The sequence below is a fragment of the Equus quagga genome, chromosome 14 (assembly GCF_021613505.1).
Source record: "Equus quagga isolate Etosha38 chromosome 14, UCLA_HA_Equagga_1.0, whole genome shotgun sequence".
Lineage (NCBI taxonomy): Eukaryota > Metazoa > Chordata > Mammalia > Perissodactyla > Equidae > Equus > Equus quagga.
This window is the reverse complement of record NC_060280.1, coordinates 31,510,545-31,538,165: the sequence shown is the minus strand read 5'-3', so window position 1 is coordinate 31,538,165 and position 27,621 is coordinate 31,510,545. Positions and strand designations below refer to the sequence as shown.

At 36.3% G+C, this 27,621-nt stretch overlaps 1 protein-coding gene across 1 annotated transcript in view; it reads left to right on the top strand.

Moving 5' to 3' along the window:
* Nucleotides 1–27,621, top strand: part of GDPD4 (glycerophosphodiester phosphodiesterase domain containing 4) — a 100,137-nt gene that overhangs the window by 8,355 nt on the left and 64,161 nt on the right. Inside the window, exons 7-8 of the mRNA XM_046638233.1 lie at nucleotides 342–487; nucleotides 886–968. Of these exons, the coding sequence (XP_046494189.1) occupies nucleotides 342–487; nucleotides 886–968 (229 nt within the window). The remainder of the gene's footprint in view (nucleotides 1–341; nucleotides 488–885; nucleotides 969–27,621) is intronic.

Below are 27,621 nucleotides of genomic sequence, written 5' to 3'. Positions count from 1 at the left end.
TCAGAACCAGCCAAAGTACTCCTCCTTCTGAGAAGCTATTTCTTAACATTCCCTTTCCTTGCTTCCCTTCCCACCTCCTGCACAGTCCCTTGTAAATTTACAGTTCCAACAATATTGCCTTAATAATAATGCTATATTTGGATAGTCCTGTACTTTGAAATCACTGAAAGTAAGTGTGGATGTGACAGAAGTATAGAGTAAATCAGCAGTCCACAGAGTCAATGAAACCAGGGGCTGGGTGTTTTACTGCCTGCTCCTTTGGGATAGTTAGTTGCTTGGGATGGTTCTTTGTTCCCTGTTTCCTTTTTTTCCTCACTTCCCCCTCCTTCCAACTTTTTCAGCTCTACAAGTGGCTATTGGATTGCCCTTTTTTCTTATCCTTTTATGTCTCTATGTGGTCCCATTGGGGATTTACTCTCCCTGCATTCAGGAGAAGGATAAATTGGGACCCAAGCCAGACATCTTTGGACATAGAGGTGCACCCATGGTAGGTCTGAGCTTTATGGGCGTGGGTGAGTACAAGTATGCATAGGGTGTGTGGATGAGAGAAGGAGACCTCAGAACCATAAGAACCTGTGGAGAGGAAAGGGGTTGGCTTGAAATGACAAGAATAAAGAGTTAATTGTAGAGATTGGACTTGAACCTAAGTCACCTAACTCGCAGTCCATTTCTCTTTACTGTGCCCAGTGACATTGCCTCAGATGAGCAGAGTCCCAGAATCAGATTGGGTAGAGGAGAATACAGGCAGTCTCTTTGAAAAAAGAGCCGAGGGAGCCAAACTCTGCTTCATAAAGCCCTTTCATTACTGGGATCCCTCCCTACCATAAAAGGGATGTTGAGAGGAGAGATCTGACGTATAGGGCCTGATGTCCTTTTCTTCCACAGCTGGGGCCTGAGAATACCATGATGTCCTTTGAGAAAGCTATTGAACACGGGGCTTTTGGGCTGGAGACTGACGTATACTTAAGGTAGGAAAGCAGGGGCTGGGGTGGGGAGGAGATAGGCCAATGCCGTAGAAGATGCCCAGCCTGGCCCAATTGTGGAAAGTACAAGTCCTGGGCAATTTCTCCTGTGTTCACATGGCACATATGCACACAGCACGTACACGAACCACTTCTCCCTTACAAACCATACATGTTTACCCTTACATTCTCAATCACAGCCTCATAAATTATACACACTCTATGTAGTCTCCACCCATAATTCAAATTTGTCCCCACTGCAAATCATGCTTACAACTTAACCCCAAGCACTACCTTAGCAATCTGTTTAACTAACATTCCCTGCGCATCTACTACATTCCAGGAGTTCTTATGAGTGCTGGGGAAATGAATAAGATATAGTCCTGACTAAGAGATGTTCCTAGCCAGTGAAGGAGCTATGGCATGTTTATAAATAGCCACAGTATAAGACCATTTGTGGTGAGTGCCTTTCAGAGAAGAATAAGTCAAATGCAGCAGAACCTCACTGAAGGAAAAAGCTACCTCCCATTGTGTGTAAAAGATATGTGTCCTTAGAATTGTGTTTGAGTTGAATCTTGAAGGAAAAATACTATTTTACCAAGCAGAGATGGGGAAAGAGGGTATTCCAGGCAGAGGCAACAGCTTATTCAAAAGGCATCTAAATGAGAAATAACAAGTTTGTAGATCAGAGACCTAACCTGTATGGATGCCAAAAGTGATATGCTTTGGGGACATGAGAGGACTATGTGAAGAGGAAGTGTAGCTGCGAGGCTCACTGAGGCCGGATCATGGAGATCGCTAAATGTTTAAGGCAGCCATGGTAGGTTTTAGAGGATAGATTGTTATTTTTGAAAGATAATGTTTTAGAAAGACTCATCTGGCAGTCTATGAGGGCGAATTGTCGGGGAGATGAGTAGTAGGTTGTAGCAGTGTCCAAGGGAAAACAAAGGAAGACTTGGGTCAGAGCAGGGGCAAGGGCAAAAAGTCATGATTTACTGAAGAATCTGTGTATCTGAGCAGCTAGAAGTAGAAAGGCTTCATCTCCAGCATGAGTATACTAGTGAATGTGGTGTGTTCAAACTCCCTTCACAGCCATTCTATGAGGCAAACAGAAATGAAATGAACATTCTGTTTCACAGATGAGGAATTGTGGCTTGAACCTGGATTCAAAGAAGGGAAATGTATTACTAAGATCATAAGGCTAGAATGTACATGAGAAAGGCAGGATCAGAACTAGATTCCTGACCCCAGACTGGGGTTCTTAACATTACCCAACAATAACAACTGTTCCATGAACAATATTTGAATCAGAGTTGAAACTGGATGTTCTGTCAGCACTCCTGGGTTCATTTGTGGAAATGCCTGGTGGTCATGGCATAATGTGGTAAAGGTGCTGAGCCAGTGAGCTCCTGGCACATTGTCTTTCTGTCTTCTCTTTTGTGGCTTCAATTTTGATGTAGATGATCCTTCCAACTCCTCAGTTTCTCTGCTTGTTGACATCTTCATTTCCAATGATTGTCTCTTCCACATACCTCTACCATCCACACTGATGGCCATACCCTAAGCTTTATCATTACCAAAAATTGCATATCACTTGGAGTCCAGTCAGGACATGAATACCACAGCAGTAACTTGAACAGGAAAATGTAATATCAGTATTTTACCAAATAGCAAAATGTGGTCAACTACTAAAAGAGGTAAAAGAGGAACCTGGGGAGTACAAAAGTAGCAAGTGCAGCTTCTGGAACTTCTGTTCCAGACAAAATGGAGTAAGCACATTCCACCCTATTTTTTACAAGAATTAAAGAAAAAGAAAAAAATTAAAAACTGGACAAAATTCACAAAGCAACTGACAGAAGACTCTGAAAGATGGAGAAAAAAGATAGACTGGCTAGGATTCATAAGACTCAAGGAACTACCTAGTAGGGAGTGAGTTCCCTATTGTATTTTTTTGTTCTTTTACTATTGTTTTGTCCTGACATGAGCTCTGGAGAGACCTGAAACCCAGAAACACCTATAGCTTCAGATAGAAAAAAAAAAAAGGCCCCCACAAAAGTCTGCTCTTTTGTACTGGGAGGACTGGGAGAAGGGTAGCCCAGCAGGATATAAACATTTTGACCATACCAGCCCTACTCAGGTGAACACCACAAAAAACCCACTTCCCTCCCTCTCCCCACCTGGGGCTGGGGCCTCGGAGACTATGGGCAGATCCCTTACATTCCTGTCCTGAAATAACAGGTGGTTCTTCTGTCCTCCCTCCCACAACTAGAGACTGAGAGGAGAATTATTGAGAGAAGTTATCTGGAGAAAGTGACTTTTTTATTGTGGTAAAATATACTTACCATAAAATTGATCATTTTAACCAATTTTAGGTATATAGTTCAGTGGCATTAAGAACATTCACCTTGTTTTGCTACCATCACCACCATTCATCTCTAGAACTTTTTCATCCTCTCAAAGTGAAACTGTATCTATTGAATAATAACTCCTTATCTCCCCTCCCCCCAGGCCCTGGCAACCACTATTCTATTGTCTAGCTCTCTGAATGTGACTACTCTAGTTATATCATATAAGTGGAATCATACAATGTTTTTCCTTTTGTGTCTGGCTCATTTCACTTAGCATAATGTCAAGGTTCATCTATATTATAGCATATGTCAGAATTTCCTTCCTTTTTTCTTCTTTTTTTATTGTGTTAAGCACATTAAATTCACCATCTTAATAATTTTTAAGTGTACAATTCAGTAGTGTTAAGTATATTCACATTGTTGTGAAACACATTTCTAAAACTTTTTCATGTTACAAATAGGAAACTCTATGCCCATTAAACAACTCCCCTTTTTCCCCTACCCTTCAGCACCTGGTAACTACCATTCTACTTTCTGTTTTTATGAATTTGACTACTTTAGATGCTTCACATAAGTAGAATCATACAATATTTTTCTTTTTGTGACTGTCTTATTTCACTTAGTATAATGTTTTTAAGGTTCATCCATGATGTAGCGTATGTCAGAATTTCCTTCCTTTTTCAGGCTGAATAATACTCCATTATATGTATATACCACATTTTGCTTATCCATTCATCTGCTGATGGACATTTGGATTACTTCCATCTCTCGGCTATTTTGAATAATGCTGCTATGAACGTGAGTGTACAAATATCTTTTCTTTTCTTTTTTTTTTTTTTGAGGAAGATTAGCCTTGACCTAACATCTGCTGCCAATCCTCCTCTTTTTTTCTTTTCTTTTCTTTTTTTTTTGTCAAGGAAGACTGGGCCTGAGCTAACATCTGTGCCCATCTTCCTCTAGTTTATATGTGGGACGCCTACCACAGCATGGCTTAACAAGCAGTGCATAGGTCCACACCTGGGGTCCGAACCGGTGAACCCTGGGCTGCTGAAGCGGAATGTGCAAACTTAACTACTGTGCCACCAGGCCGGCCCCCTACAAATATCTTTTCAAGACCCTGCTTTCACTTTTGAGACGTATATACCCAGAAGTGGAATTGCTGGATCATACAGTAATTCTGTGTTTAATTTTCTGAAGAATTGCCATGCTGGAAAAAGGGATTTTTAAAACTTGTATGTAAAATCCTGTGCAGATCTTTGTGTAACCCATGCATGAAACCACACAGACACAACACAGCAGAAGATTTGATAACTGAACGTTGATCTGGAACACCATCCAGGTTTTAGATTGACCTCTGGGTAGCACCTAGTGGGAAAGGCCAGAAAAGCACTGTAAAGCCTTTGAAAACTAAATTGGTATTTGAACCACAGCCAAGAAACATGGGCCAGGACATGTGTCGTGAACCTAAACATGTTGACTATCTGTTAAAATAGATTTAAAGAGGAACCAGAATCTCATAATACTCTCAAAATGCCCAGGATACAATCCAAAGTTTTACGTCCTACCAAACCTACAAAAATCTCAACTTAAATGAGAAAAGGTAATCAATAGATGTCAACATCAAGAGAAACAGATGTTGAAACTATCTAAGTATTTTAAAGCAGCTATCATAAAATGTCTCCAACAAACATTTATGAGCACTCATTAAACAAATGAAAATGTAGAAATTCTTAGCAAAGAAATAGAAGGACTAAGGAAGAAACAAATGGAAATAGAAGTTCTTTAGACAAAAGAAAATGATTAAAAAAGTAAACTTGTATACATATATCAAATTATTATGTTGTACACCTAAAACTAATACAACGTTATATGTCAACTATATCTCAATAAAATGGAGGAAAAAGTCATCTTGGAATGTCAGAAATAAAAAAAGAGCAACAGAGAGGGTAATATATAAGTAAATACAATAGACAATTCTCTTCCTCCAGAGTTTAAAAATTATGTTTGATGATTAAAAGCAAAAATCCTAACATTGTCTGATGTGGGTCTCAATATATTTTAAGAGATTTAAGACAATTATATCATAAAGGAAGGGGGGTGGTGTAAAGGGACCTAAAAAGTGTTTAGGTTTCTACATTCTACTTGAAATGGTAGAATGTTGACGCTATTAGAATCTACTAAGTTAGGGATATATATATATAGTAATTCTAGGGCAACCACACCAAAATATTATACAAAGAGATATACTAAAAAACACCATAGATAAAAATTTTGAATAACCAACAGGAAAACCAGAAAAAGGAAACACAGGAACAAAATCAAAGGGAACAAACATAAAAATAATATTAAAATGGCAGACTTAAATCCTAACATATCAATAAATATATTCAATGTAAATTATCTAAATCTACCAATTAAAGGACAGAGACTGGCAGAAAAGATTTTAAAAATATGGCACAACTATATGCTGTCTACAAGAAATTCACTTCTTATATAGGTAGGTTAAAAGTAAAACAGTGAAAAAATATGCTATGCAAATTCTAATCAAAGCTGGAGTTGCTATACTAATATTAGACAAAGTAGACTTCAGAGCAAAGGAAATCACCAGAGACAAAGAAGGACGTTACATAATGATAAAAAAAAAAGTTAATTCATCAAGAGGACGTAACAGTTCTAAATGTGTAGGAACCCAAGAACAGAGCTTCAAAATACATGAAGCAAAAACTAGACAAAATTAGAAGGAGAAATAGATAAATCATAACTATAGTTGAAGACTACAACATCCTTCTCTTAGTAATTGATACAACTACTAAACAGAAAACCATGAAAGATAAAGAATATCTGAACAACAACATCAACCAACAGGACCTAGGTGACATTTATAGAACACTCAACCCAAGAATAGCAGAGGACATATCCTTTTCTAGTGTCCACAGAAAATATATCAATATAGGTCATATCCTGGGCCATAAGACCAACCTGAACAAATTTAAAAGTACTGAAATCATACAGAATACTTTCTCTGACCACAATAGAATCACACTAGAAATTGGTAATGAAGTCAACAAGAAAATCTTCAAACACTTGGAAACCAAATAAATCCACTTCTAAATAATCGATGAATTAAAGAAGAGGTCACCTTTATTTAATATGTGATTTGCAAAAATTTTGTTCCATTATGTGGGTTCTTATGTTTTCTTGATACCAACTGATTTTGACATAGATGCAAGGCAATTCAGTGACCCCTGCCTCACACCATATATAAAAATCAACTCGAATGGATCAATGACATAAATAAGGATGTGGAGAAATTGTAAACCTTGCACATTGCTAGTGGAAGTGTAAAATGGTCTCCCACTGTGGAAAACAGTTTGTACTTCCTCAAAAACCTTAACATAGAATTACCATATGAACTAGCAATTCCACTCCTAGGTATATACCCCCAAAAATTGAAAATAGGGACTCAAACAGATACTTATATGCCATTGTTCTTTGCAGCATTATTCACAGTAGCCAAAAGCTGGAAACAACCCAAGCATCCATCAACAGATGAATGGATAAATAAAATGTGGTAGATACATACAGTGGAATATCATTCAGCCATAAAAATGAATAAAGTCTGCTACAACATGTGTGTTACAATATGGATGAACTTTGAAAAACACTATGCTAAGTGAAACTAGCCAGACAAAAAAGGATAAATATTGTATGATTCTATTTATATGAAATATATAGAATAGGCAAATTCATAGAGACAGAAAGTAGATTAGAGGTGCCAGGGGCTGGGAGAAGGGAGGAATGAGGAATTATTACTTAATGGGTACAGAGTTTCTGTTTGGAGTAATAAAAAGGTTTGGAAATAGATCGTAGTGGTGGTTGCATAACATTGTGCATGTAATTAATGCCACCAGATTGTATGCTTAAAAATAGTTTTAAAATGACAAATTTTATGTTATATATATTTTACCACATAAAGATAAATGGAAAAAAAACCCTGAACAATGGAAGAAGGCTAGCCTTTTTAACAAATACTCCTGGAGAAATTGGACATCCAAAGGGAAAAAAATGACCCTTGACGTAAACTTCATGGGTTAGACCAGAAAAACTCAGCAAAACGTAAAAAGCTTCAAAATTGATTACAGATTTAAGTACAAAATGTGAATTATAAAACCCTCAGAAAATAAAACGTAGGAGAAAATTGGGGGGATCTAGGGCTAGACAAAGTGTTCTTAGACTTTCTACCAAAAGCACTATCCATAAAAGGAAAGATGGTAAATGGAACACCATTAAAGTGAAAACTTGCTCTGTGAAAGACCTCGTGAGATGGATAAGAAGGAAAGTGTCAGACTGGAAGACAATATTTGTAGAGTATGTATCTGACAAAAGACTTGTATCTAGAATATATGAAGAACTCTTAAAACTCAACAGTGTAAAAAAAAAAATCCCAAACAATCCAATAAGAAAATGGGCAAAATCCATGAACAGACGTTTCACCAAAGAGGATATACAGATGGCAAATAAGCACATGAAAAGATCTTCAACTTCATTAGCCATTAGGAAAATGCAAATTAAAACTAAAATCACTACTCATCTATCAGAATGGCTAAATTTAAAACATAGTGATAACTCCAAATGCTTGTTGACAAACTGGATCACTTATACATTGCTGGTGGAAATGTAAAATGGTATAGCTGCTCTGCTCAGTGTGGCAGTTTCTTACAAAACTAAACTAAATTTCTGGATTGTGTGTGCTTAACCATACAACCCAGAAATTGCAGTTCTGGGCATTTATCCCAGAGAAAAGAAAACTTAATGTTCATAGAAAGACCTTTACATTAATGTTTACAGCAACTTTATTTATAATAGCCAGTATCTGGACAACCCCAGTGTCCTTCAAGAGGTTCAAGAGGTAAATGGTCAGACAAACTGTGGTATATCCATACCATGGAATATTACTCAGCAATCAAAAGGAATTGCCTATTGACACATGCAACAATTTGGATGGATCTCATGGGAATTATGCTGCTGAAAAACACCAGTCTCAAAAGGTTACATACTGTATGCTTCCATTTATATATCACTTTCAAATTGATAAGATTAAAGTGATTGGAAATAAATCAGTGGTTCCTAGGAGTGAAAAGAGGTGGGAGAGAGAGGTGACTTTGGCTATAAAGGTAGAACGGGACTGTTCTTATATGTTTACTGCTCTGTATCTTCACTGTGGTAGTGGTCACGTGAATCTGTATATGTGATAAAATGAACATAGAACTAAACACATACACAAATAAGTGCATATAAAACTAATGAAAGCCGAGTAAGGTTAGTGATTTTATCAATGTCAATTTCCTTATATTATTGTAGTATAGTTATATAAGATTTTACTATTGGGGAAAACTGGGTTATGAGTATACAGGGTCTCTCTGTATTGTTTCTTACAAATCCATGTGAATCTACAACTACCTCAAAATAGAAATTTAAAAAACAGAAAAGAATGCCATCAGCTTTAAAAAAGGCACAAGCTGATTCAAAAATTTATGTGGAAATAACAAAGGAACTAGAATAGCTGCAACAGTATTGACAAAGAAGAATAGTTAGAGGAAGCACACTACATAACTTCAAGACTTACTGTATAGCTGCAGCAACCCAGACATTGTGGTATTGGGGGAGAGTCGAATGTGTAAATCAATTCAAGATAGAGATTCCAGTGATAGACCCCTAAACATACACCCATCTGGTTTTTTACAAAGGTGAAAGATCACTTCAATGAAGTAAAGATAGTCTTCACAATGTTGGGACAATTGGACTTCCATGGCACTGGGAAGGGAGAACCTCATCATATACCTCACACCTTATACAAAAATTGGCTCAAAATGAATCATAGATCTAAATGTAAAATGTAAAACTCTAAAACTTTTATAAGAAACCATAGGAGAAAATCTTTGAGACCTAGAGTTAGGTGAAGAGTTCTTAGACATGACACCAGAAGTATGAACCATAAAATAAAATTGTTAAATTGGACCTTATCAAAATAAAAAAAAAAACGTCTGCCATGTGAAAGCCGCAGTGAAGAGGATGAAAAGGCAAGGTACAGAGTGGGAGAAAATATTTGCAAGCCCATATCCAACAAAGGACTTATATCCAAAATACATAAAGAACACTCTGAACTGAACACTAAAGGAATAAACCAGCCCATTAGAAAATAGGCAAGGGGGTTGGCCCTGAGGCCGAGTGGTTAAGTTTTTGTGCTCCATTTCAATGGCCCGGGCTTTGCCGGTTCGCATCCTGGGTGCGGTCCTACGCACTGCTCATCAGGCCATTCAGAGGCAGCGTCCCACATAGCACAACCAGAGGCACTCACAACTAGAATACACAACTCTGTACTGGGGGGCTTTGGGGACAAAAAGAAGAAGAAAAAAAAGAAGATTGGCAACAGTTGTTAGCTCAGATGCCAATCTTTAAAAAAAAAAGAAAGAAAGAAAATAGGCAAAAGACATCAACACTTTACCCAAGAAAATATACAGATGGCAAATAAGCACATGAGAATATGATCAGCATCATTAGCCATTAGATAAAAGTAAATTAAAGCCATGGTAAGACACCACTACACACCTATCACAATGCCTGAAATAAGAAATATTGGCTACCAAATACTGGTAAAGTTGTGGAACAACTAATTTTCTTATACATTGTTGAGGGAATGTAAAATGGTATAGCCACTCTGTAAAACAGTTTGGCAATTTCTTATAAAGTTAACCATTCTCTTACCTTATGACCCAGCAGTTGCACACGTGGGTATTTATCCTAGAGAAATGAAAATGTATGTCCACACAAAACCTGTACACTAATGTTCAAAGAAGCTTTATTTGTAATAGCCCTAAACTGGAAAGAACCGATATATACTTCAGTAGACTAATGGATAAGAAAACTGTGGTATTTCTATACAGTGGAATACTATTCAGCCACAAAAAGGAATGAAGTATTGATACATGCAACAACTTAGATGAATCTCAGTGATGTTATGCTGAAGGAAAAAAAATCTCAAAAGGTTGCATACTGTATGATTCCATTTATTTATCACTCTCAAAATGACAAAATTAGAGTGATGGAGGACATGTCAGTGGTTGCCAGGGATTAGGCTTAGGGGGAGGGTCTGAGTAAAGTGGTAGCATGAGACAGTTTTTTAGTGGGGATGGAACAATTCTGTAACCCAGTTGTGGTGGTCACACAAATCTATACATGTGATAAAATTTCATAGTACTACACATATACATACATACATATACACATACACGCATAATTAATTAATGAGTTGTGTCACGTTCATATGTTAATGGAGATGATTCATCCTGACATTTCAAAAGTTTTCAGGACCCCATATCCTGTTCCAGTTCATGCCCTAGATCTTTACTTTATTTTAGGCGATGTTCCTCCAAAAAGTTATTTCTACTCCCTGTCTTCCTTTTGCTTTTCCAGTCCCTTTTGAACCTACCCCAACCAGGCTTTTTCCACACCATTTCACTGAGCTCTTATTAAGTTACCAGTGACCTCAAACTTCCCAAACATGATGTAAATTTTCAGTTTTCATCTTAACCTCTCAACATTTGAATAATCCCTCATTTTAAAAATGCTTTATTTGGCTTCCAGAATATATGTTCCTCATTTTCTTCCTCCCTGACTGTTTCTTATGTGATTTTCTTTGCTCACTCCTACAATCTCTTGCCCTCAAAATGTTGGAATTCTTGAGACTTGACAAAATATTTCTGAAGGAACTCTCATCCCCATCCTACCCCCAAAGTGAACTGTTTTGACATTGTTCACCCCTCTTTGTAAAATTGCAATTATGTTGTTTTTAAGAAATGTCAAACATGTTTATATGAAACTTTCATTTGGACATGGTATTTTGGGGAAACATTTGAAAAGGAGAAGGCATGTCTATACTTTAAAGCAAGTAATGTAAACAGATATTTAACCTATGAGAGAAAGCCTATGGGAGGAAAGCCTATGGGAGGCCCTGATAAGAATCTGTGCAAATGGTTCTTCCTGCTGAGGTTTAGCATAAAAGCCCAGCCAGCAATGCCCTCAACTGAGCATGGAGCAACACCTCTCTGGAGAACACTGAATCATGTTTTGTTTTTTTAAAAAATTATTTTATTGAAGTCATATTGGTTTATAACTGTGCAATTTCAGGTGTACGCTATTATGTATCAGTTTCTGTATAGACTGCATCGTGCTTACCACCAATAGTCTGGTTTTTATCCATCACCATGCATATGTGCTGCTTTACCCCTTTTGCCCACCCCGACCCCCTTTTCGTCTGGTAACCACTAAATTTGTTCTCTTTATCCATGTGTTTATTTATCGTCTACATATGAGTGAAATCATATAGTGTTTGTCTTTCTCTGTCTGGCTTATTCACTTAACATCATACCCTGAAGGTCCATCCATGTTATTGCAAATGAGACGATTTCGTCTTTTTTTATAGCTGAGTAGTATTCCATTGGATATATATACCAAATCTTCTCTATCCATTCATCCATAGAAGAGCACTTGGGTTGCTTCCACATCTTGACTGCTGTGAATAATGCTGCAATGAACATAGGGGTGCATAAATCTCTTTCCGTTGATTTCAAGTTCTTTGGATAAATACCCAGTAGTGGAATAGCTGGATCATATGGTATTTATATTTTTAAGTTTTTGAGAAATCTCCATACTGTTTTTCCAAAGTGGCTGCACCAGTTTGCATTCCCACCAGCAGTGTGTGAAGGGTCCCTTTTCTCCACATCTTCTCCAACATTTGTTGTTTTTTGTCTTGGTAATTATCCCATTCTGACAGGTGTAAGGTGATATCTCGTTGTAGTTTTGATTTGCATGTCCCTATTAATTGGTGATGTTGAACATCTTTTCATGTGCCTGTTGGCCATCTCTGTATCTTCTTTGAAAAAATGTTCATATCCTCTGCTCATTCTTGGATCGAATTGGTTGTTCTTTTGTTGTTGAGTTGTATGAATTCTTTATATATTTTGGAAATTAACCCCTTGTCAGGTATATGATTTGCAAATGTTTTCTCCCAGTTAGTGGGTTGTCTTTTCGTTTTGTTAAAGGTTTCCTTTGCCTTGCAGAAGTATTTTAGTTTGATGCAGTCCCATTTGTTTATTTTGTTATTCTTTTTGTTTCTCTTGCCTGAGTAGAGATGGTGTTTGAAAAGATGCTGCCAAGACTGATGTCAAAGACTGTACCAACTATATTTTCTTATGGGAATTTTATGGTTTCAGGTCTTACATTCAAGTCTTTAATCTATTTTGAATTAATTTTTATGTATGGTGTAAGATAATGGTCTACTTTCATTCTTTTGCATGTGGCTGTCCAGTTTTCCCAACACCATTTATTGAAGGTACTTTCCTTTCTCCGCTGTATGTTCTTGGCTCCTTTGTCAAAGATTAGCTGTCCATAGATGTGTGGTTTTATTTCTGGGCTTTCAGTTCTGTTCTGTTGATCTGTGTGTTTGTTTTTGTGCTAGTGTCATGCTGTTTTGATTACTATAGCTTTGTAGTATAATTTAAGTCATGGATTGTGTTGCCTCCAGCTTTTTTCTTTTTTCTCAGGATTGCTCTGGCTATTAAGGTTCTTTTGTTGTTCCATATAAATTTTAGGATTCTTTTGTTCAATTTCTGTGAAGAATGTTGTTGGGATTCTGATTGGGATTGTATTGAATCAGTACATTGCTTTAGGTGATAAGGATGTTTTAACTGTGTTTGTTCTTCCAATCCATGAGCATGGAATATCTTTCCATTTCTTTATGTCTTCTTTGATTCTTTCAATAATGTCTTATAGTTTTCAGTGTATAGGTCTTTCACCTCCTTGGTTAAATTTATTCCTAGATATTTTATTCTTTTTGTTGCAATTGTAAATGAGATTGCATTCTTGACTTCTCTTTCTGCTAGTTCATTATTAGTGTATAGAAATATACGCTTATTTTAGTAAGTTGATTTTGTACCCTGCAACTTTGCTGTAGTTGTTGATTATTTATAAATAGTTTTCTGATGGATTCTTTAGGGTTTTCTATATATAGAATCTTGTCATCCACAAACAGTGAGAGTTTTACTTCTTCCTTTCCAATTTGGATTCCTTTTATTTCTTTTTCTTGCCTAATTGCTCTGGCCAAACCCTCCAGTACTATGTTGAGTAAGAGTAGTGAGAGCAGACACCCTTGTCTTGTTCCTGTTTTCAGAGGGATGGCTTTCAGTTTTTCACCATTAAGTATGATGTTGGCTGTGGATTTGCCATATGTGGCCTTTGTTATGTTGATGTACTTTCCTTCCATACCCATTTTATTGAGGGTTTTTTTTCCTTTTTATAAAATTTTTTTAATTGAGTTATTGATAGGTTACAATCTTGTGAAATTTCAGTTGTACATTAATGTTTGTCAGTCATGTTGTAGGTGCACCACTTCACCCTTTGTGCCCACCCCCCACCCCACCTTTCCCCTGGTATCCACTAAACTGTTCTTAGTCCATAATTTTAAATTCCTCATATGAATGGAGTCATACACAGATTATCCTTCTCTCGCTAGCTTATTTCACTTAACATAATTCTCTCAAGGTCCATCCATGTTATTGCAAATGGAATGATTTTGTTCTGTTTTGCAGCTGAGTAGTATTCCATTGTATATATGTACCACATCTTCTTTATCCATTCGTCTGTTGCTGGACACTTAGGTTGCTTCCACGTCTTGGCTATTGTAAACACTGCTGCAATAAACATTGGGGTGGATAGGACTTTTGGGATTGCTGACTTCAAGCTTTTTGGATAAATACCCAGTAGTGGGATGGCTGGATTGTATGGTAGTTCTATTTTTAGTTTTTTGAGGAATCTCCATACTGTTTTCCATAGTGGCTGCACCAGTTTGCATTCCCACCAGCAGTGTATGAGCGTTCCTTTTTCTCCGCAACCTCTCCAACATTTGTTGCTGTTAGTTTTAGATATTTTTGTCATTCTAACGGGTGTAACGTGATATCTTAGTGTAGTTTTGATTTGCATTTCCCTGATGATCAGCGATGATGAGCATCTTTTCATGTGCCTATTGGCCATCAGTATATCTTCTTTGGAGAAATGTCTGTTCATGTCTCCAGCCCATTTTTTGATTGGGTTGATGTTTTGTTGTTGAGTTGTGAGAGTTCTTTATATATTATGGCTATTAAGCCTTTGTCAGATATATGACTTGCAAATATTTTTTCCCAGTTAGTGGGTTGTTTTTTTGTTTCAATCCTGTTTTCATTTGCCTTGAAGAAGCTCTTTAATCTGATGAAGTCCCATTTGTTTATTCTTTCTATTGTTTCCCTTCTCTGAGAAGGCATGGTGTCTGAAAATATCCTTTTAATACTGATGTCAAAGAGTGTACTGCCTACGTTTTCTTCCAGAAGCCTTATGGTTTCAGGTCTCACCTTTAGGTCTTTGATCCATTTTGAGTTTATTTTGGTGAATGGTGATTTCTGATTTTCTTTATTTGAGCTTTCTCCCTTTTTTTCTTTGTAAGTCTGGCTAGTGGTTTGTCAATTTTATTTATCTTCTCAAAAAACCAGCTCTTTGTCTCATTGATCCTTTCTACTGCCTTTTTCATTTCAATAGTATTTATTTCTGCTCTGATTTTTATTATTTCTCTCCTGCTGACTTTGGGCTTCATTTGTTCTTTTTTCTCTAGTTCAGTTAGGTGTGCTTTAAGGTTGCATATTTGGGATTTTTCTTGTTTGTTAAGATGTGCCTGTATTGCAATGAATTTTCCTCTTAATACAGCCTTTGCTGTATCCCATATGAGTTGGTATGGCATGCTATCATTTTCATTTGTGTCCAGGTATTTTTTGATTTCTTCTATAATTTCTTCAATGATCCATTGCTCGTTCAGTAGTGTGTTGTTTAGTCTCCACATCTTTGTGCCTTTCTCAGCTTTTTTCTTGTAATTAATTTCTAGCCTTATAGCACTATGATCAGAGAAGATGCTTGTTATTATTTCAATTTTTTTAAATTTGTAGAGGCTTGCCCTGTTTCCCAACATATGGTCTATCCTTGAGAATGTTCCATGTGCACTTGAGAAGAATGTGTATTCAGCTCTTTCAGGGTGAAGTGATGTATATATGTCTATTAAGTCCAATTGTTTTAGTTTTTCATTTAGCTCCACTATTTCCTTGTTGATTTTCTGTCTGGATGATCTGTCAATTGATGTGAGTGTGGTGTTGAGGTCCCCTACTATTATTGTGTTGTTTTTAACATCTTCCTTTAGGTCTGTTAATAGTTGCTTTATGAATCTTGGTGCTCCTGTGTTGGGTGCATAGATATTTATAAGCATTATTTCTTCTTGATGAAGTGTCCTTTTGATCATTATATATTGTCCCTCTGTGTCTCTCTTTACCTGTCTTATTTTGAAATCCACTTGGTCTGATATGAGAATTGCAACACCTGCCCTTTTTTCCTTGCTATTTTCTTGAAGTATTGTCCTCCACCCCTTCACCCTGAGTCTGTGTTTGTCCTTGGGGCTGAGGTGTGTTTCCTGGAGGCAACAAATTGTTGGATCTTGTTCTTTAATCCATTTTGCCACTCTGTGTCTTTTTATTGGAGAGTTCAGTCCGTTCACATTGAGAGTGATTATTGATGCATGTGGACTTAGTGCTGTTAATCTGTCGCTCATTATCTTGTTTTCCTGCGTTTCTTTTCCTGTTTGCTTTAGACTACCCATTTAATACTGCAATTTCTTATGCTGAGTTTCTTAGATTTTTCCTTATTTATGATTTGTGACTCTGTTCTATACTTTATTTTAGTGTCTACCTTGAAGTTTGTATTTAGAATCTCGTGTATAATATAGTCTATTCTCTGGTGGTCTCTTACTTACTTGACCAATACTGATTTAGACCCTTTGCTCTTCCCCTCCTAAATAATTATTTTCATTTTTTATTCCAAGTCATCTTATTAATTGCTACAGTGCTAAGATCGTCCTTGTTTTGGTAGTTTCCTTACCTTTACCCTAACGCTATAATTGAATAATTGCTATCCTGTTCTGGTTCTATCCATTGGTCTCCCTACTCTGTGGATTGTGTCCCCTTTCTCCCTTTTTTCTTTTTTTCAGGTATGAGAGCCTTCTTGAGGATTTCTTGTAATGGAGGGCTTTTAGTTACAAATTCCCTTAACTTTTGTTTGTCTGGAAAAGATTTAATTTCTCCCTCATATCTGAAGGAAATTCTTGCTGGATAGAGTATTCTTGGCTGAAGATTTTTATCCCTTAAAGCTTTGAATATGTCACTCCATTCTCTCCTAGCTTGTAGGGTTTCTGTAGAGAAATCCGCTGACAGTCTGATATGGGCTCCTTTATAGGTTATTCTCTTTTTTTTTCTTACTTCCCTGAGTATTCTTTCCTGATCTTTCCTTTTTGCCAACTTTACTACTATGTGCCGTGGGGTAGGTCTTTTTACACTGACAAATCTAGGAGATCTAAAACCCTCCTCTACACACATTTCTCCGTTGATCCCTAGATTTGGGAAGTTCTCTTCAATAATTTCGTTAAGCACACTTTCTGCTCCATTTTCCTTTTCCACATTCTCGGGAATTCCTATGATCCTTATGTTCTTACTCCTCATTGAATCCATTATCTCTCAGAGATTTTCCTCATTTTTTTTAATTCTTAGTTCTCTTTGTTCCTCCGTCTGGCACCATTCAGCCTGTCTATCTTTGATTATGCTAATTTTCTCCTTTATGTTGTCTACACGGGCATTCAGGGAATCTGTATTCTGTTTTATCTGGTCCATTGTGTTTTTCATCTCAAGTAATTCTGTTTGATTCTTCTTTATGATTTCAATCTCTTTTGTGAAGTAACTCCAGAACTTGGCTTGTTTCTCTATCTTTCTCTTTACCTCATTGAGTTTTTTGATTATAGCTGCTCTGAACTCATTATCACTTAGTTTACCTAATTCCAAGTCCTCAGGACTTAATTCTATGTTTTTCTTGTTTTCATTCTGGTCTGGGGCTTTTATAAATTGCTGGATGGTAGAGGAGCGGTTTTTTCGCATGGTGGTAGAATTCAGTTGCAGTTACAGCCTGTCACCACTAGATGGGGGTCAAGAGCCGCATGTTATGAGCTCTCTGCCTTGGGGCAAGATGGCTGCGCCCACTGGCTTTGCCGGGGCGGAGGGGCTGTTACTCAGATGCGCTGGTCTGGGTTCAGATCAGTTCTGTTCTCTGGTCTCCCAAGGCCGTTGGTTTATGGGGTCCCCGCGGACGGAAGCTTTCCCCCCGTCAGCGGGTCTCCACTGAATCAGCGGCAGGAGTCCTGGATGATTCCCCGGTCGCGCAGCCCCTCCCTCGCTCCTTCCTGACCTGCGCTGCAGCGATCGCAGACTCTAGGGGAGGGAGCGATGTTCTCTCCTACCGTTCCAGCGCCTCCGAGGGTGTAAGCAAGGTTTATGATCTCCGCCTTCTTGGTATTGTAGGTCTCTAACGAGCTGGCATTATGTTTATTCTCTGAAATTCAGTTCTTCCAATCTTTTGTTGTATTTTGCAGGGGAGAGAATCCTGGGCCAGCTCACCCCGCCATTTTGCTCCGCCCCCTTCTTTTTTATTGAGAGTTTTTATCATAAATGAATGTTGGAGCTTGTCACATGCTTGTTCTGCATCTATAGAGGTGATCATGTGATTTTTATCCCTCATTTTGTTAATATGTAGTATTACACTGATTGATTTGTGGATGTTAAGCCATCTTCCATCCCTGGTATAAATCCCACTGGATCATGGTGAATGATCCTTTAAATGTATTGTTGTATTAAATTTGCCAATATTTTCTTGTGGATTTTTTGCATTTATGTTCATCAATGATAATGACGTGTAATTTTCCTTCTTTGTGTTGTCCTTGTCTGGTTTTTGTATCAGGATAATGTTGGCCTCATAGAATGAGTTAGGAAGTGTTCCTTCAATTTTTTGGAATAGTTTGAGAAGGATAGATATTAAATCCTTGAATGTTTGGTAGAATTCTCCAGAGAAACCATCTGGTCCTGGACTTTTGTTTTTTGGCAGAATTTGATTACTGTTTCAATCTCTTTACTTGTGATTGGTCTTTTCAGATTCTCTATTTCTTCTTGATTCAGTTTTGGGAGGTTGTATGAGTCTATGAATTTATCCATTTCTTCTAGGTTATCCAATTTGTTGGCATATAGTTTTTCATAACATTCTCTTATAATCCTTTGTATTTCTGTGGTGTCCGTTGTAATTTCTCCTCTTTCAGTTTTAATTTTATTTATTTGAGCCATCTCTCTTTTTTCTTAGTGAGTCTGGCTAAGAGTTTGTCAGTTTGGTTTATCTTCTCAAAGAACCAGCTCTTAGTTTCATTGATCCTTCCTATTGTTTCTTAAGTCTGTATTTCATTTGTTTCTACTCTAATTTTCATTATTTCCCTCCTTCTACTGACTTTGGGCTTTGTTCTTCTTTTTCTCGTTCTGTTAGGTGTAGTTTAAAACTTCTTATCTGAGATTTTTCTTGTTTGTTGAGGCAGGCCTGTATTGCTATTCATTTCCCTCTTAGTACTGCTTTTGCTGCATCCCATTAGAGTTGGTATGTTGTGTTTTCATTTTCATTTGTCTCCAGGTATTTTTTTATTTCTCCTTTGATTTCTTCATTGATCCATTGGTTGTTCAGTAACATGTTGTTTAGTTTCCACATATTTGTGACTTTCCCAGCTTTTTTCTTGTAGTTGATTTCTAGTTTCATAGCATTGTGGTGGGAAAAGATACTTGATATGATTGCAATCTTCTTAAATTTATTAAGGCTTACCTTGTTTCCTGACTTATGGTCTATCTTTGAGAATGTTCTGTGTGCACTTGAGGAGAATGTGTATCTGCTGTTTTTGGATGAAGTGTTCTATATATATATCTCTATTAAGTCCATCTGATCTAGTATTTCATGTAAGGCCACTGTTTCCTTGTTGACTTTCTGTCTAGATGATCTATCCATTGATGTAAGTGGGGTGTTGGGGTCCTCTACTTTTATTGTGTTGCTGTCAGTTTCTCCCTTTAGGTCCATTAATAGTTGCTTTATATATTTTGGTGCTCCTGTGTTAGGTGCACATATATTCATAACTGTATGTCCTCTTGGTGGAATGTCCCTTTTATCATTATATACTGCCCCTCTTTATCTCTCATTGTCTTTTTTATCTTGAAGTCTGCTTTGTCTCATGTAAGTATGGCAAAACCTGCTTTCTTTTGCTTGCCATTTGCCTGGAGTATCATCTTCCATCCTTTCACTCTGAGCCTGTGTTTGTCTTTAGATCTAATATGTGGTTCCTGGAGGCAGCATATTGTTGGTTCTTGTTTTTTAATCCATCCAAACACTCTGTGTCTTTTGATTAGAGAATTCAACCCATTTACATTTAGAGTGATTATTGATATATGAGGGCTTAATACTGTCATTTCATCTCTTGTTTTCTGGTTTCTATATTTCCGTTATTTCTGTTCCCTTGTATTTGTGACAGCCATGTCAGTTTGGTGGTTTTCTGTGATGGGTTTCTCAGTTTTCTCTTTATTTATGATTTGTCATTCTGCTTTGATTTTTTGTTTAGTGGTTACCATGAGGTTTATGTGTTCTCAAGCCATGTTGACCTCCACGTGTGAGCCAAAAGAAATCTTGCTAGCACTCACTGGGTGTCAGTGAACACTGAGACAGAGAAATTGAAAGATCTCAATAAGTTTGTGTGGGCCTATTGCCCCATTCCTTCCCTACCAACTCAGTCTTTACTTAGCTTTTTAAGGGAAATAAATATAAATGTTGTACCTAACAAGTGAGTGTGTGTGTGTGTGTGGCAGAGACAGAGAGACGGAGAGAGATCAGTAAGTTCTCTCAGTATTGCCTACCCTTTAACATGCATGATGGACAAAGTGTCAGCTATTTCAATAAGGATGTGCCATGCCAAGTCATTAGAGCCTGTGGCAAAAGGAAAAATCAGTAGTACTAATCCTGCATATACTTAAGACATATTTTTTTGTTTACAATGGATCTTTACATTAATTAAGATTTTTTAAAATATTGCATTAAAATAGTATTTATCTTGATTGTTGAGTTTTTTGGCACCTCCCTTAAATTTCACGCCTGAGGTGAGTGCCTTACTGTTTTGCTATTTGTTTTCTTATTTCCTGCCTCCTGTTAAATTAATGGAATATTTTTAGGACTTTATCTCCCCTATTGCTTACTAGCTATACCTCTTTTATTTTTTAGTGATTGCACTAGAGTTACAATATGATCTTTAACCTACCACCTGTTCTTTAAATATGTATTTTTTGTGTGTAAAATACAAATCTTTTAACAGTATACTTCCCTTTTACCTCTCCCATCATTTGACCTGTTACTGTCATGAATCTCACAATATATTATTAATTCTTGCTTTAAGCAGTCTAATATTTTTAAAAATTAAAAAATGAGAGAAAAGCTTTAAATATTTACTCATATATTTATCATTTCTGGTAATGAATGAATGAATGGTATGCTTCATTCTTTTGTGCAGATCCAAGTTTCCAATTGGTGTCTACTTTTTGCTTAAGAACATCTTTTAATTTTTCTTATAGTGCAGGTGTCTTAGAAATGAATTATCCTCTCTTTGTATGAAAACATTTTAATTTTCTCTTTATTGTTTGTTAAATATAAGTTTATTTTGTGCATTACAGTGATTTTTCTGTGCCAGAAACATTTTACTTTGGTTGAAATCAAAATAAATATTCAGTTTATTAAATTCAGAACCCTAGTTCTTACTTAAGCTTTTAAATTTAGCTTATAAACCTTATTCCATTTATAAGTCTAACATTTTATCCATTATTTTTGAGGGCCTTTGATTAGTGCCCAATCCCATTTTAGTTAAGTACTTTAGATGTTTTAAACTGTAGTTATGCATTTAATATATTTTATTTTTTTGGTACTGCAGTTGTCTGACAAATCTTTTCAGAATACTTAATTCTTCTAGATTGCATACAGTAAATGTATAACTATGTAAACCTTAAATGCTCTTATATCTTTCAAATCCTTTTATAAATGTAGTGAGATTTGAACTTATAATCACAATCTAGATCAGTTACTCAATTTCATATTTTAAAATTGAATTACAAACCTAAGCCAAATTCTCCTAAATGTGTACTGCAAATTTACTTAAAATACCAAATACCCAAAGATTCCTTAAGCACAAATATTAATAACATACATATCATTGTTTTAACCATAGACTTATTTAATTCTTTGTCTTTCCACTTTGGAATGTACTTATTTACCAAGAAAACAATATGTCATCTGGGTTTCTATGCCAAGTGAATACAGTCATGAGCCACATAATGACATTTCAGTTAACGATGGATGCATATATAACGGTGGTCCCATAAGATTAGTACCATATGGCCTAGGTGTGTAGGTGTGTGTAAGTACATTCTATGATGTTTGCACAATGATAAAATTGCCTAATGATGCATTTCTCATTAAGCAATTTATCATTAAGCAATGCATGACTGTATTTTATGGTGGCCTTTTTTCTTTTCAATTTTAAAAAAATTATAAAATACAAAACATAAAATTTACCATCTTAATGATTTTTAAATGTATAGTTCAGTGGTATTGTATATATTTATAGTGTTATGCCACCTCCAACCATCCATCTCCATAACGCTGTTCATCTGGTAAAACTGAAACTCTATATGCATTAAACGATAACTCTGCATTCTTTCCTCGGCCCACCTTCTGGCAACCCCATTCTACTCTCTGTCTCTATGATTTTGACTACTCTGGGTACTTCATATAAGTAGAACCATGCAGTATTTGTTTTTTTGTGACTGGCTTATGTCACTTAGCATAAAGTCCTCAAGGTTCATTCATATTGTATTTTGCAGAATTTCCATCCTAAAAAAGGATGAATGATATTCCCTTGTATATATATACACCACATTTTGCTTATCCATTCGTTAGTTAATGGACACTTGTGTTGCTTCCACATTTTAGCTATAGTGAATAATGCTATTGTGAACATTGGTGTGTAGATATCTCAAGACCCTGCTTTCAGTTCTTTTGGCTGTATACCCAAGAGTGGAGTTACTGGATCCTATGGTAATTCTATTTTTAGTTTTTTGAGGAGCCGCCATACTGTTTTCCACAGTGGCTGTACCATCTTATGTTCCCACCAACAATGCACAAGGGTTCCAGTTTCTCCATATCCTCACCAACACTTGTTTTTTGGTTTTTGGTAGTAGACATCCTAAATGGGTATGAAGTGGTATCTCGTTGTAGTTTTGATTTGCATTTCCCTAGTGATTAGCGATGTTGAGCATCTTTTCATTATTAGTCATTCATAATCTTCTTTGGAGCAATGTCTATTCAAGTCTTTTGCTTATTTATGAATTGAGTTGTTTGTTTTTTTCTTGTTGAAATTTAGGTGTTCTCTGTATATTCTGGATATTAATCCCTTATTAGATAGATGGTTTGCAAATATTTTCTCCCATTCTGTGAGTTGTCTTTTTACTCTGTTGATAGTGTCTTTTGATGCACAAAATTTTAAAATTTTCGTGAAGGCTATGTCTATTTTTTCTTTTGTTACCTGTGCCTTTGTTGTCCTCTAGGACATCATTACCAAATCCAAAGTCAGGAAGATTTCCCCCTATGTTTTCCTCTAAGAGTTTTATTGTTTTAGTTCTTACATTTAGGTCTTTGATCCATTTTGAGTTAATTTTATATATGGTGTTAGGTAAAGGTGCCACTTCATTCTTTTCATGTGAATATTCAGTTTTCCCAGCACCATTTGTTGAAAAGACTGTCCTTTTCCTGTTGATTGATCATGGCACTCTTGTCAAAAATTTGACCATATATATGAGGGTTTATTTCTGGGCTCTCTATTCCATTGATCTATTTGTCTATCTTTATGCCAGTATCATACTGTTTTGATTACTGTAGCTTTGTAATAAGTTGTGAAATCTGGAAGTCTGAGTCCTCCAGTTTTGTTCTTCTTTTCAAGATTATTTTAGCTATTTGGGATCCCTTGAGATTCCATATGAATTTTAGGATGATTTTTTTCTTTTTCTTTAGAAAAGTCATTGGGATTTTGATGGGGATTGCATTGAATCTGCAGATTACTTTGAGTAGTACTGACATCTTAACAATTTTAAGTCTTCTAATCCATGAACATGAGATGTGTTTCCATTTATTTATGTCTTCTTTAATTTCTTTCATCAATGTTTTCTAGTTTTCATTGTATAAGTCTTTCACCTCCTTGCTTAAGTTAAATCTTAAGCATTTTATTCTTTTTGATGCTATTATAAATGAAATTGTTTTTGTAATTTCCTTTTCAGATTGTTTATTGTTAGTGTATAGAAATGCAATTTATTTCTGTGGGTTGACTTTCTATCCTGCTATTTTGCTGAATTCATTTATTAGTTTTGTTTTTTTGTGGCATCCTTAGGGCTTTCTACATATAAGATCTTATCATCTGAAAACAGAGGTAATTTTATTTCTTCCTTTCCAATTTGAATCCATTTTGTTTCTCTATGTTGCTTTATTGCTCTGGCTAGAACTTCCAGTTCTACTATGAATAGAAGTGGCAACACGAGACATACTTGCTTTGTTCCTAATCTTAGAGGAAAAGCTTTCAGTCTTTCACCATTGAATATGGTGTTCACTCTGGGTTTTTCATATATGTCTTTTATTATATTGGGATAGTTTCCTTCTTTTCCTAGTTCATTGAGTGTATTTTATCGTGAAATGGTGTTAAGTTTTGTCTAATGCTTTTTCCACATCAATTGTGATGATAGTGTGGGTTTTTTCCTCTTCATTCTGTTGATGTGTATTACATTGATGGATTTTGGTATTTTGAACCATCCTTGCATTTCAGGAATAAATCCCACTTGGTCATGGTGTATAATCCTTTTAATACACTACTGAATTCTATTTGCTAGTGTTTTGTTGAGTGTTTTTGCATCAATGTTCATAAGGGATTTTGCGTTTTTCTTTTCTTGTAGTGTGTTTGCCTGGCCTTGGTGACAGGGTATCCCTTAAAGTTTGTTCACTTTTCTACAATCTTTTTTCTTTCTGTTCCTCAGACTTAATAACTTCTATTGTCCTATCTTCAAGTTCACTGATTCTTTATTCTGCCTGCTTAAGTTGCTTTTGAATCCCTTCAGTCAATTTTTCTTTTTAGTTATTGTACTTTTCAGCTACAGAATTTCTATTTGTTTTTTTATCTCTTTATTAATATTTACATTTTGTTCATACATTATTTTTTAAGTATTTTATCCACATCTTCCTTTAGTTCTTTGAGTATCTTTAAGACAATTTGTCTCATATATATGCCATCAGCTCTTTTTCAGGGACAGTTTCTGTTGATTTATTTTTTTCCTTTGAATAGGCCATACTCTCCTGTTTGTTTGTATGCCTTGTGATTTGTTTTTTGGTTGAAAACTGGACATTTGTGTTGTCGGCTGAAATAGAGAGTCTGGGTAAAGGTTCATTAAAGGAGTTTATTCAATAATCAGTGAGAAATTCAAATCCCAGGAAATAGTCCAACAGAGTATTCTGAGGAACTTCTCTGAGGTCTACAGATCTGAGTGTAGTTTATATACTTTTTTTCTTTTTAGCAAAGTAGTGTATGTGCAGAAAAAGGCTTACACATCTAATATTCGTATAATTCAAAGATAACATAGACAAGAACCTTTTGGTTATTCATCAAACAAGGCTTGGAGTGTTGGTGTTATTTATATATGGAGGGAGGCAAGGACCAGGGTCCTTACTGTTTCCCTCAATCTCTAAGAAATGTGGTTTGAAAATATGAGAGTGTACCTTTATCTTTTCATGTTGTGGATCTATCCAGCTGGCGCCTTCAGTCATGAAGTATGGGGTTGCAAAGTCATTCTGACACAGGCTTAAGATAGCCTGCATGGCTGCTTCACCGTACAGCATGGATTTTTATTGTACTGACTTTAAGCCTATCGAGCTTGCTTACTAGATTCACCTGTTAGACCAAGGAGAGGGGTCTTAGTTTCATTAATAGCATCTAATAATGTGGTAACACTGGAAATCAGATTCTCCCCCTTCCCCAGGGTTTGCTGTTTTTGTTACTGGTTTGTTTGTTTATTATTGTAGGATGTCTCTGTGCTATGAGTCACCCTGAGGTGGAAACTTAAGGTCTTCTCAGATTTTTCTGATCCTTTCCTTGGGCATACACAGTTATTTTCTAATTTTCCCTGTATATGAATCTGTTTTTAATGTGCTAGTCTTTAATGTCTAACTTCCAAAAGGGGAAAAGGAGAAAAAAGAGGGGTAAAAAGGGTTCTGTTCCTTTGAATCCCCTAGAAGTCACTTCAGCTAGAGGGGGAGGGCTTTGCAACAGTGAGGGGAGGTACAACAACAATAGTTGCTCACCTCCCTGTCTGCTTTTCTGTGACAAGATGCAGCAATCGGCAACCAGAGCACAGAGCCCTACATTTGGAGTACAGGGTCCTTTTTGCCATCTAAGCTCTCACCAGCTGCTGTGGAGGCTGTTCCAGGAACATGTAAATAGTTTCTTGCCATGTGGCTGGGGGTGCAGGATGGGTAGCTGTTACTGTTCTAAGAGCTGAAATTTACTGAAATTAACCCCAATTTATGTCCAAGCCTTCCCCTGGAAGTTGCAAGCCTTTAATATACTCCAGAGTTCCAAAACAGTTACATCATCCAATGTGGTTGTTTGTTCTCTAGGTGGGGAGACAGATTCCCAGTGCGTTCTACTCTGCCAGCTTCCCTAAATCCTCTCTTCTTCCCTTCATTTTTGAAGAATTTTAAGTTGACTGTTGTTTTCCTTCCCCACTTAAAATATGTCTTTTTGTTGTTTTCTGTCATATTTTTTTGATGAGAAGTCTGCTTTTTGCTTATCTTTATTTCCCTCTAGATATGTCTTTTTCCCCCCTCTGGCTACTTTTACAATTTTCTTTTCTTCCTCAGTTTTTCACCAATTTGGTTATAATAATCCTAAATATGGGGTGTGTGCATGTGTATGTATATGCTTATATTTATTCTTCTTGGTATTCGTTAAGATTCTTGGATCTGTTGATGCATAATTTCCATCAAATTTTGAAGATTTGTTTTGCTTTTATTTTGTCAGATTTTTTTTCTGTTCCCCCTGTTTTTAGAACTCCAGTCACACATATAAAATACTGCTTGATATTGTCTCACAGGTCATTTGGATAGATTCTATTGCTACATCTTCAAATTCACTGATCTTTACCTAATCTGTAATATCTAATCTGCTTTTAATTTTATCCAGAGAAAATTTTATTTCAGTTATTATATTTTTTCAGCTCTAGAATTTGTTTTTCCATATCTTACAGTTATATCTTCATTATGTTTATGTTTTCCTTTGCATTTCTTATATACATCGTCTATATTTTTGTTTTACATGATTTAATACCCTTGTTTACTAATTCTATTGTCTCTTTCATTTTCAAGTTTGTCCTTATTGAGTAATTTCTCCTGATTATGGTTACATTTTCCTGCTTCTTTACATGTCTGGTAAATTTTGGTTACATGCTGGACATTGTGATTTTACCATGCTGAGTGGTATATTTTGTTGTAGTCCTTTAAAGAATTTTGGACTTTTTCTAGCAGGCAGTTAAGTTACTTGCAGATTAGTTTGATCCTTTGGAGGCTTGTTTTTAAGTTCTTTTATGGAGGTTCTAAAATCGTTCTAGTTCTAAATTATCCTCATTTCTAAGGTGTTGCCCTCTGGAGTCTCTAAAGAACACGCATGTAATGATTGAGGTCTCTCCACTCTCCATGGATGGAACTTGAATGATTGACACTCCTCTGTGAGCTCTGCAAATTGTCATGATAACTTTCTGATAATTTTTCTTTTCTTGGAAGTTGTTCTTGGCAAGCTGCATAGAGTTTACTCTGCACATGTACAGATTGACATTTAGCCATACACTCAAGGAACCTCTGTACTTATTTTCCTGGAACTCTTTTTGTTGTTGTTGTTTTCTGCATAGCTCCATCCTCTATGGGACTCTGGCCCACAAATTTTAGCTGTCTTCACTTCTCCTTAATCTGATCTCTTTCTCTTTATTTCAGCATGATAGTTGGGTTCCTTGTAGGTTACCCAGTCCTGTGCCACAGTCTAGTATTCACCTGTAAGAAGGAAGCCTTCATAGTGGTAGAGCTTATTTCATTTCGTTGCCTTTTCTCAGAGATCGTCATACTGTGCTTCCTTTTTTCCATTGGCTGAAAAAGTTATTTCTCTTATTTTGTCCCATTTTCTAGTTATTTATGGGCAGGAGGCTAAGTCTCCCTCATGG